Raw genomic sequence first — 11,758 nt, 5'->3', positions numbered from 1 at the left:
AATAGCATTTTCAATCTTGATAATTTATCAAGAAAAGAGCTTTTTATTTCTGTGCTAGAATACCAATTCTTGATAAATAATAAAAAAGTGACAAATTATAAAGATTTTAAATTTATCAAGTACACAGAATCGGGCTGTTAGTGTATATACATTTTTTAAAAAAAGTCTAGCTCATTACCTAACCAGCAGCACATAAATCCACCTTTCAATAATCTTACAAAAAGTATAAAAATTCAACAAACTTTAATAAATACAACCAAAAATTTTAAACTTTTTATTAAAAATTAAAAAACAAGTTTTAGGTAGGTTAAAATGCAAATTTCAAGACCCTATAAAATCGCGTTGATTTTTAATATTTTTTTTCCTCCATGCTGAACACCGTCAGCCAGAACAAATTATTAAAATTCAACACGATTTTCTAAAGTCGCACTTTAACCTACTAAAATTTAATGGGCTATAAAAATGCGTACCATAAGTTGTTTTTTTTTTGTTTTGAATTCTTAATAAAATGTTGCAAATTTTTGGGTGTAGTTAATAAAGTTTGCTTATTGTTTATAAATTTTGTATGAAGTTTGAAATGTGGGTTTATGTGGCGCTGGTTATGCAATATGCTAAACTTTTATAAAAAAATTAAAAACATTTAATAGATAAAAGAAAAATAGCCGCAAATGGTCAAAATGTTACTTGACTCAATCAGCTGACCACAAGGGTACATACATGTACATACTACATATCTACATACATACATAATTACATATGTATGTAAATATCTTTGACAACAAAACGCTTTGCGAAAGCAACAGCTGTTATCAGCTTATCTACCTTATCCAACCATTCGCGACCGTTTATATGCGTTGAGTATAAATATTTGAACGCCAGTGCGCATGCCCGATTTCTTTTGGCATTTCAGTTGACAGCGGAAGTATAGGGAAAACTAATTTATTAGCAACTATCTTAATAACAGTGCAATAAATAAATAAAAGCGCCTAAAAAATTGAAAATTCGCTAAATATTTAGTAAATAAAAGTAGCAAAAGCGGAAGTGAAAAAGGAAAAAAGTGAAAGCGCTACTACAAGTGCAAGCAGAGTAGAGGCGAGCAGCAGGAAATGTGGTCAGTGAAAAATTTGTGCGCTAAATTGAAAAACAAATGCAGCTAATTAGCTCGGACAATCAGAGCGAAATTCGGTGCAAGCAATATTCGTAGCATTAACTACAACAACAGCAACAACAACGGCAACGGCAATAATAATATTAACGGGCGCAACATAATTTACAGAAGACGTAGGAATTTGTTGTGGAAAATGAGTGGCTGTGGCGGTGGCGGTGGCGGTGGCAGTGGTGTTGGCGTTGGTCTTGGCGGCACGGCGCGTTTGGTAGCAGCGCAATCACTGCAAAATGAGCACGCCGAAGCGCTACTGGTGCAGCTTAATGAGTTCCGCAAAAGTGAGCAGGTAAAGTATGCCAAGCCAAGCATATGTAGGTGAAGGTAGAAATTTTGTGTAAGAAAATATTTAAAAAATCTTTGTTTCTGCAGTACACCGATGTTTGTTTAATTTGCGGCGATGTACGAATTATGGCCCATCGAAATATACTCGCCGCAGCGAGTCCCTACTTCCAGGCGATGTTTGGCGGTAAGCGCTCTTTCAGCGCTTACAATTAAAAGTGTGTTGAGAGCTTAACTGAATCTTCTATTTTCGCAGGCAACTTCCCGGAAAGTTCTCAGCGCGAGGTGCATATCCACGAAATGGATCCGCGTTGCTTGGAGCTAGCTGTGGATTTCATCTACACCGGCCACTTGGATAATTACGTTGATTGCGTGCAACAGCTGCTCGAGACTGCAGCCTTTCTTCAGCTGGAACATTTGCTCGACTTGTGCACGGGGTATATGTGCGCGCAGCTGGACGCAGATAATTGTTTGGGGTTTAAGCATTTTGCAGGTGCGAAGTCAGCTATATATGTATATATTTTTTATAATACTTATGCCGAATTTCCACTANGGCAACGGCAATAATAATATTAACGGGCGCAACATAATTTACAGAAGACGTAGGAATTTGTTGTGGAAAATGAGCGGCTGTGGGGGTGGCGGTGGCGGTTGTGGTGGTGGTGGTGGTGTTGGTGTTGGCGGCAGCGCGCGATTGGTAGCAGCGCAATCACTGCAAAATGAGCACGCCGAAGCGCTACTGGTGCAGCTTAATGAGTTCCGCAAAAGTGAGCAGGTAAAGTATGCCAAGCCAAGCATATGTAGGTGAAGGTAGAAATTTTGTGTAAGAAAATATTTAAAAAATCTTTGTTTCTGCAGTACACCGATGTTTGTTTAATTTGTGGCGATGTACGAATTATGGCCCATCGAAATATACTCGCCGCAGCGAGTCCCTACTTCCAGGCGATGTTTGGCGGTAAGCGCTCTTTCAGCGGTTACAGTGAAAAGTGTGTTGGGAGCTTAACTGAATCTTCTATTTTCGCAGGCAACTTCCCGGAAAGTTCTCAGCGCGAGGTGCATATCCACGAAATGGATCCGCGTTGCTTGGAGCTAGCTGTGGATTTCATCTACACCGGCCACTTGGATAATTACGTTGATTGCGTGCAACAGCTGCTCGAGACTGCAGCCTTTCTTCAGCTGGAACATTTGCTCGACTTGTGCACGGGGTATATGTGCGCGCAGCTGGACGCAGATAATTGTTTGGGGTTTAAGCATTTTGCAGGTGCGAAGTCAGCTATATATGTATATATTTTTTATAATACTTATGCCGAATTTCCACTAGGCATTGAGCTGACAAAAAATTGGTGTCATTAAAAAAATGCCATTTGTCACTACCATTTTTCACATTTAATGCCTAGTGGAAATCTGGCATTAGTCTAATGGTCACTTGGTTAAACTTGTTTCTTTCAGAAAAGCAAAATAATTTTACGTTGCTCGACTCGGCATGCCAATACATTATTACACATTTCAAGGAGGTGGTGCAGAGTGAAGAATTTTTGGAGATGACATACTTGGAGGTACGAATTTCGAACCAAAGTTGCATATAAATTTACCTCCCTATTTACCTTCCTTCTCTGTAATAGAAGTCTGTAAAAGAAAAACCAACTGTCTTCTCAGGTGCTCAGCATTTACGCTTTTAAACCCCTAGCCAAGTTATTCAATAAGCTGTGATTTATTTTAAGAGTAGATAGATGGATATAATGCGACCAAGACGTCTGTTTTGTCATCAACTATTTACGGTAACTCATCCAACTAAAGATACCCTAGAAATTGGAGAGGTCTCCAGGGGTCAGCGTTCGTGTGAATTCAAAACTTGTTAAGAGTTGGCCTAGATATCTCACCCGTCTTTATTCCCAACCGACTCGATCTCACGATGGAGGTGTCCTGGAGTTTACTCGAACGAATCACAGAAGCGACATAGGTCGCTAAACCAGATACCCAGCTTATGCAGGTAACTTCTTAGTCCATAGTGACCCGTCAGCTTCTCACTGGGCATTTTTATAATTTCCCCGTTCTCTGTAAGGTAATATGGTTGTACCCTCCCAGTAAGAATTTAGCCCAGCGAAGACCCAGAGTTTACGTCAGTACTGTTCGCTGAGATTGATCCTCTCCTTTCTAAGTTCTTCCTTGATCATGCCAGGTCCGATCGCAAAGAAGGATCAGACCCTATGGCAGACAAGGTGGCCGCCGTTCTAGCTAGCCATTCTGCTTCCTCGTTACCCTTAACCCCAATGTGTCCTGATACCCAAATTAGTCGGTTGTTGCTGTGGTCCGTCAGGATGTTAAGCTTGTCGACGCACTCAAGGCGCATTCAGTGCTGCCTGGCTATCAGTCAATGTTAGGATTTGCTTACCACGAAAATTGTTTCGTAGGTTCGTTTCTGCATACAGAGAAATTTTTGTAGAATGGTTGTTTCTATAAATGTGACTTATCTGCCATAAGGAGCGGGAAGTGCCTGTCCACTCTAATGACACTTAAGAGTAAATCTCTGTGAGACGTACACTTTTGGGTAACCAAAGTAGAGCTCAACATCAACGTAGATAAGACAGACTCTTTTAACAGAAAATATAAGATTCAAAACTGGTCTAGACATAAGCTCGGTGGAGCGATCCTCTGAAAGATGCAAACCTCAAGGACTAACACTCGTCAGAAAACTCTTTTGGCCGCTCAATGTGGAGGAGACGGTTGTACATGGGGCTTATATCTTCTTGGCATTTCGTATTTCGTCAATATTTTTTTGATTTTGACCTCATTCCGAAATTTTTGTTTAGAATTTTCAAAACATTTTATTTGTTTTTCCCCCAGCTCAGCAACATTTTGGCCAACGATGCGCTCTATGTACACTCTGATGACGCTGTACTGTGCGGTCTGTCCCGATGGGCTGAACATCGACCCACCGAGCGCACTGCCAATTTAGCGTCACTACTACGTTACATACACCCCGCCTGCGTGACGGCAGAGGTAGCACGCTCACTACCCATTCTCAAACAGAGCGCTGAGAGTCAAAGTTGGTTACGCGATATGTTGCATAGCGCCGATAATATGGAATGGCAAATATTTGTGCTGGACAAAATGGGACGCACCCCGGATCTGCAGCGCTTCGACTTTACATTCGATGAGGCCACGCAACTGCAACCGTTGCCTCGCCCCGCATTCGCAGTGAGCTTGACGGCACATAAGAACATCTTGTATGCGCAGGGTGGCAGTGTTGGACGCAGCACACGCGAGTGCTTCTACTATAATATCTATCGTGATCAATGGCATGAGCTGCATCCGTTGTTGATGGAACGTTCGCATCACCGGTCGGTTGTGTTGAATGGCTGTTTGTATGCGCTCGGCGGGAATACACTGCAGGGTGCGACCTGCTCGGTGGAGTGTTTGAATTTGGTTACGAATAAGGCGACATTCCGTGAAAATATGCTGGCGAAACGCAATGCAATGGGCGCAGTGGTTTGTGGTGAGTTTTGTGGGGGAACTTCATGCGTATAAACATACTTTGTACATGCGAGTAGTTTACGCAAATATTTTGGTTACTAAAACAATAGCCCTCTTCTCCATTTTTACAGACAACACTCTCTATGTAATGGGCGGCGAGACAGATCATCGTTCACTTTACTCGGTGGAGCGCTACGACCCACGCATCGGGCAGTGGCATGAAATGCCCGCCATGCGCGAGGTGAACAGCTATTGCTCCAGCGCGGCCATCGGTTCGCACATCTATTGCTGTGAGGGTCTCGGCAGTTGTATGGAACGTTTCGATTTGCGCGCCAATCGTTGGGATGTCATTAATTTCTGGGAGGAGCGTGAGTTCTATGAAATTTTCGCCGTGGACAATAGGCTGTATAGCGTTTCGGGTGAAGCCATCTCCCGCTACGATGAGACCGAAAATAAATGGCTGTGCGAGTTTAAGTTCACGGAATCACGCGAATGGGACACTGCTATTGGCTTGCAGATGGTGAACTATTTGAGAATATAAAAATTGGATGGAATGTGAGAAGAAATGTTAAAAGAAGAGTAGAGAGAAAAATGTTTGATTGTTGGTTGGTGAAGAAAGTGCAAAGCATCGCTGTTTTGTTGGCCGCAAAGGCGCTCGGAAGTACTTAAATTTTTTTGTTGTGTTGTGCATTCAAAATTATTGCACTTTAATAAGTAGTCTTCGTAGTTATTTAATAGGAATAATTATATAGATATAGACACGTACTTGCAAATGTGTGTAAACACACGAATCGAAAAAATGGCATTGCCACCATGGCGTATGAGTGATTCAAACCGCATTCGTATTATGTATATGTATGAAAAAATTATGTAGTTTAACGATTAATATAAAATTATTGTTGATACACACGCTGTAAATTGTATTGCAAAGTGACTTGAGGTTTTAAATTTGATTAAAATAAATTTTAAAGTTAATTACTTCCAATTACATAAATTGTGGAAATTTTTATTTTTATTTTTACTCGATGGCGGGATGTGCCAGGGGTACTTTTTGTTCTCGTACTTGTGATTTAACCACGACTTCTGAATTCGGATTGTAGGTTAATCAAACTGGCTTTATGCCATACATAGACCGTTTTGTCTCTACTGTGTTACTAGAAGTGGTTCGAAGGTTAAGTAGTCTTATACTTATAGTCCGAGTGTTGACATCATTTGGATTGCGCTTCTGGCGAATCCAAGGAGAATTTCTTCAATTTATGGGAAGGCCTAGAAAATGGACCTCTATACATATCATCGGATCAACGGCCGTAATCTCATGTAATAAATAATATATATAATTCTCATATAATAAATATTAAGTTAAGTTGCGGAAATTAAGTGTAGACTAACTGAGCTTTAAGCGTGTACCGTATAGCAATTAAAAGTGTATATGTACATATGTATTTATGTATATATGCGCCTTATACAAAGGTTATTTATTTATTACCTGAAATCTGCAAAGAAAGTCAGTTGTATGAAACAATCGTTACAAAATATGCGCATATACATATGTTTATAAGCAGATTACTTACAACTCGCGCCTAAATGCGGGCAACATTTGAGATCTACACAGCGGTCGCTAGCAACATGTTTCTGGGAACATGTTGGCGGTGCTAATTTTTTGGATGTATTTTGTTTAATGGGATGTACGTCAATATGTGCTTTCGTGGTACTTTTTTACATTGTATTTTCAGGAACAGGAAATGCTCGAAATTTTATTTGCTATCTTAAAGCAGTTAGCTTCCATTATACATTAGAAATGTTTTAGTTTCGAAGCACTTTTGTGTAGAGGTGAGTGCCTGGTGATCGCTGCTGCTACCCGACACATTTCTGTGCTCCATATATTAAGCAGATCCGAGGTTTTCGTGTGATTTTATAAAGTCAAACACAAAATTCGAACAGTCTCAGTATGATGTGTGAAAACTCAATATTCCTAGGGAAAAATTTAAGAAAGACAGAAGTAAAAAAAAAAACTGAATACGAATCCATGGAAACATTTTAGCCATCCTTCCGTCCTCGATAAAAAAAAAAAAAAACATTTAATTAAAAGAAAAATTTCGCTAGCACAATGTATGTACTACTTATGCATGCACTGAACGTTTTGTAGAAATTTCTACCGCCTTATATGAGCCACCATATTGAACTTTGTACAGACGCGCCAAGCTTTTGAGGGAAGACGTTGTAACCGGTAAATTAATGGACGCAGTCTTGATTGGGTTTGCTTGAAAGAACTTCATAATCCATAAAAAAATAAAAATTACATCAAAATGCAATGCAGAAATTTTAACTTCTTATGCGCTTGCCGGAGCGATGTATTCCGTACCAAGGACAATAGTACATAAGTATTTGATGTTTATGAGAAGACACCGCAGCGTATACTTAACCTTAGCGTTCCGTGAATGAAATAAAACAAATTACAATTTCATTTAAATTTAATTCGCCTAAGCATCGATTGTGTGTGTGTGTGTATACATATATATTTTAAATACATAGCTTTATTATAATAATGATTTTCGTAATAAAATTCCATCGATTCATTAATATATGTATAATTCTTTTACAAACTAAGCATAGCATATATAGCAATGGTTATATTTTTTACACAAAAAATTATTAAAACAAATATAAGACAGAATAAAAGTGAGAATAAGATGAAAGAAATCATACACTAATGTATATATGTATGTATGTATGTATGTATGTATGTATGCATAAAATTAGTGCAAATAAGGACACGCTTAATATATAATTTTGAGAGAGTGTTGCTCGTTTGTATGTATGCAGAAGGGATGTACTATGTACAATGCTTTTAAGCGATATACATATGCAATTTTGCAAAACAAAACTGTGCCAAATATTGAAAAATACTGTGCCAAGTAGTACAATAGTTTTAAAAATGAAAAAAAGTTATTTTTTTTTTTGATTTTATTTCTTAAAGTGTAAACAGCTATAATTTTAAATTGAAATTGAGGGTTGAAATCGCGGAATTGATTCTTACTTACAGATTACTATTAAAAAGTTAAAAGCATTAATTTATTAAAAAATGTAATATTATACACGGATACATATACATAAATAAATAAATTCTAATTTTTAATTTTGTAAGTGTGTGCACATATGCAATTATGTACGTGCAGTTGTATGCTTAGGTATTTATGTGTGGAAGGGTTTGTTTATACATTTAGGTACATTTAACTCCATTAAAGATTTTTAGTTTTTTCAAATGCCTAACAGTGATTATTTTGTTGTGGTCTTTTTTTCGTAATTTGAGTGTATGTTTTATAAAAAAAATTGACTTAAATATTTTTGAATTCATTGCATAAAAAAAATTTCGCATTAAAAAGCGCAGAAAAAACTTGTTCTTAAAATTTTTGTTCTTAGATTTTTTGTTTAACATGTATTCTTATTGATTGACCCGATGTTAAAAAGTTAAAAAAAAAGTCAGCAATTAAGTTGCAGAAAATTGTACCAATTTTTTACGTGAAGCGCAAGCTTCTTAAATTTTTACAAATTAATAAATAAATTTCTTGAAATCTTAATGAACATTTACAGACGTGTTCTAACAAAGTCACAAACCTTAGCTCATCACTGCTGTCATTTCGACTGCGCCACAAAGTTTGCCACTGCAACAGATATGCGCTACAATACAAATTTTTAAGTTTTTGTGGCGTTTTCTAGCACTTAAAATCAAATTTTTGTGATGAGCTGAGTTTTGTGACTATGTTAGAATAGAGGTGTTAGAGGCGCTTTCAATTTTAGATAATGTTCTGATTATTTTTTATAAATTTTTGATGAAAAATTTGTGTTAGATTTTATAGCATAAAATAACAAAAAAAAAATAACAAATTTAATTTTTTTTTTTTGTTGTTCAGTTTGCTAAAAAATTGCAGTTAATATTAAATATTCAGACCCACAGTGAATTTGATGTAAAAAATTATGCCAGAAACTGAGAAAGCTGAAAAAAACTTTTTTTCCAAATCTGTTTCAGGTTGCTTTCAAATTTATGTAAGCGAAATTGGCGTTAGAGCTAGCTGCAAGTAAATTTTATTTTGACTTTCCACTCAAAGCTGCCAATTTTTTTTTTATTCAATATATTATTTTAAAAACAGGCAAAAAATTCACACCTTGCCAAGCATGTATGTATAAGAAAAATATATGTTGATATTTTTTTTTTTTTGAATTTTTATTAGTTGCACATAGAAATTATAAATAAATATGTATATTCAGCGAAAAAAAACTATATACACAAAAGTCATATAACCTAATTTTATAGAAGAGCAAATAAAATATGTAGATATGTATAATATGTGGGTTATCATGTATGTATGTATATATTTGCATGTATAGATATAATCATGTAATTGTGTTTAAATACAAAGTGTTAAATAAGATGCTTAAATATAAAGATACAATATTACAATTAATTTTTTGTTTTCTTGTACGCTTAAGCATTAAAAATTCATTGTTACTCAGTGTAGTATATTACAATTAAAAAAGAAAAAAAAAACGAGACCTAAAATATTTATTAAAATTTCTTAAAGATTTTTAAAATTATTTTTTATTTTTTTAGTTTCAGATTTTCATTGTCAATTGACTCGCGTGTTTTGGATAAACGCTTTTTTCGATGAAGCAAAAAGTAGTATTTTCCAACTTGCATTCAACATTTAACAACAATCAAAATTTGCAAATTCAACATTCATTTGGAGCATAAAAAGTTGCCATGCAGATTATGAGATGTGTAGAGATACATATTTTTTTTTTTTTGATTTTCGCACGCGTTTTGCATGCTATTTGCGCGCACATGTATGTATGTACGCATGTATATATATGTATGTATGTATGTACGCGCAGCATGTTTGTATGTATTTATGTAATTGCATTCATCTCCACTTTGCCAAACTTTAAACCGTTTGCATCTTCTACATATTTTTCAACTAGCATTTTTCTAACATTCAATATTTTTATATACTTTTTTAATATACATACATGCATATGTATGTAACAATTTTAATTCGACTTTGAAATTCACAAATGTAAATTCTTCAAAAGTGAAAAAATTCGATTAACATTAAATGTTTAACAATTCGGTCAGTTTACTAATTAGCTGCGCAAACATAAATAGATGCACAGTTTTATTTTGCGTTTTACACAAATAATTGCAGACGATTTCAATATTTTGATTTCTCATTTTTTTTTTTTTTCTAAGTATCATAAGCATTTAGCGCATTTGTTAAACTTTTACCTAAATATTGTATATTTTTTCTGTAAAATTCGTTTAATGTAAAATTTGAAACACTGCTTTTTACTTTTAAAAATTGTAAAGATAAGCATGCAAATTATTAACATCCATTAATATTTTTTTTTTCAATATGCAGCTTGAAATCAATCATAAACATTTAACAGCATTTCAGGCGCCTAATGCAACGATTGACTCTGACTGAAGAAACAAATTTGGCATTTTTTCCTTCCTTTTTTTTAGTGATGTAGTCTATTTACCACCATCCACTTTCCCCAGTCTTCAATTTCATTACGCTTTTACCCATTTTGCAGCTGCTTATTTTATATCTATGTATGTTGTATGTCGCATCCTTCAGCCATTTCATTTCGTCAATAGTCGCAGAGTGCGGTTCCTTTTTGTTTTTTTTACTTGCCTCCCTCAAACACAACTGAATTTGATGCCATCGTCGCTGGAATAACAATTTTGGCAGTGCAATTTGTGATTGCACACGCGCACATCCGTTCCATTCAAGCCATCGCCGAGCTGTACGTGACACACGCAACACTTGAAGCAATTGATGTGATAGAAGAGTAGCAGCGATTCGATGATCATGGCGGCACCGCGTCCTGGACGAAGCCGTGAAACAAGGAATGTTAGTCATATTGATTTACTTAGCAAGAAAAGAGAGTTTTTAAATGTGGTTTACTTTGGTTGACTGTGAGTTTTATTTTGTATTATGGATATAAGATGATTGGTATGCATTAACGTTGTTAATTTCAATATCAGAAAAAGTTTTATTATTCCCAAAGTGACAGATTAAACTGGTAACGCTTGAAAAAACTGCTGTCTACATAAATCAGAGCAAAGTTCTGAGTTATTGCATTCTAGATATGCATTTGCACCTAGGAAGCGCTAAGACTGATAGATTTGAAATTATTTCAAGAATGAGTGTTGAACATACATATGTACTTCCTCACCATGATTTTTATCTTATTTGTATGTGTATGTGAATCAAAAGAATCAAATCGCGCTTGGGTCTGCTTTATGGATATGTCGATCCATTAGACAAGATTTTTTAGTCCACGAATACGCCAATGAGCCAATAGACTAAGGATTAGATTGTGAAGAAATGAGCCTAAACTAAACTTGAAAATAAATGTGAAATAATTAGTAAAAATTCACACGAGAGAAAGTGGGAGCTCCCTTCACTACTTGTGGACTTCTCTTGGAAAGGAAAGATGAGCCTCAGGTAAACTCAGTGAACGATGGAGGAAAACCAGAGCATGTACCGGTGCAAAGTCTTCCTGGCCGCGGGTAGGCCGGAGGCGGTCTAGCGATCTACTTAGGCTTGTGAAGCGGACTCTCTCAATTCTGGTAGGTGTACAGAGAGGCCAATGTACTAACGATAGGTGGGGAATCATCCGAAAACTTTCCCTTAGTTGGCCCAGCTTTTTGGTACACTGTGGCTTAGACGAAATTTCGTTCTGAGAACGTAGTGATTCTTGTTTTAATCTAGCGGTTACTGTTCGCAGCGCTATCACAAAGGACCAATGCTCACGGTCTTAATGAATGATTTAACCTTA

General features: G+C 36.3%; 1 protein-coding gene across 1 annotated transcript; it reads left to right on the top strand.

The window, feature by feature from the left end:
- The first annotated feature begins 1,301 nt into the window (after nucleotides 1-1,301).
- On the top strand, nucleotides 1,302-5,824 carry LOC108370067 (kelch-like protein diablo). The gene is made up of 9 exons (XM_017625310.1): nucleotides 1,302-1,451; nucleotides 1,535-1,631; nucleotides 1,701-1,881; nucleotides 2,042-2,219; nucleotides 2,303-2,399; nucleotides 2,469-2,705; nucleotides 2,894-3,000; nucleotides 4,289-4,940; nucleotides 5,050-5,824. Exons 1-9 carry the CDS (start codon nucleotides 1,302-1,304, stop codon nucleotides 5,457-5,459), a joined length of 2,109 nt encoding a protein of 702 aa, XP_017480799.1. The 3' UTR covers nucleotides 5,460-5,824.
- The last annotated feature ends 5,934 nt before the right edge of the window (nucleotides 5,825-11,758 follow it).

The sequence above is a fragment of the Rhagoletis zephyria genome, unplaced genomic scaffold (genome assembly GCF_001687245.7).
Source record: "Rhagoletis zephyria isolate East Lansing unplaced genomic scaffold, Rhagoletis_zephyria_1.1 Rzeph_scaffold_03989, whole genome shotgun sequence".
NCBI classification, from domain to species: Eukaryota; Metazoa; Arthropoda; class Insecta; order Diptera; family Tephritidae; genus Rhagoletis; species Rhagoletis zephyria.
The sequence above is the reverse complement of the archived record's forward strand: the minus strand, read 5'-3'. Positions and strand labels throughout refer to the sequence as shown.

What these genes read in the sequence shown, in the direction of transcription:
- LOC108370067 (XM_017625310.1), top strand. Translation starts at nt 1,302, where the DNA reads ATGAGTGGCTGTGGCGGTGGCGGTGGCGGTGGCAGTGGTGTTGGCGTT. An exon ending in AGTTCCGCAAAAGTGAGCAG is followed by an intron (nt 1,452 to 1,534) that starts GTAAAGTATGCC and finishes TTGTTTCTGCAG; the next exon opens with TACACCGATGTTTGTTTAAT. An exon ending in AGTTCCGCAAAAGTGAGCAG is followed by an intron (nt 2,220 to 2,302) that starts GTAAAGTATGCC and finishes TTGTTTCTGCAG; the next exon opens with TACACCGATGTTTGTTTAAT.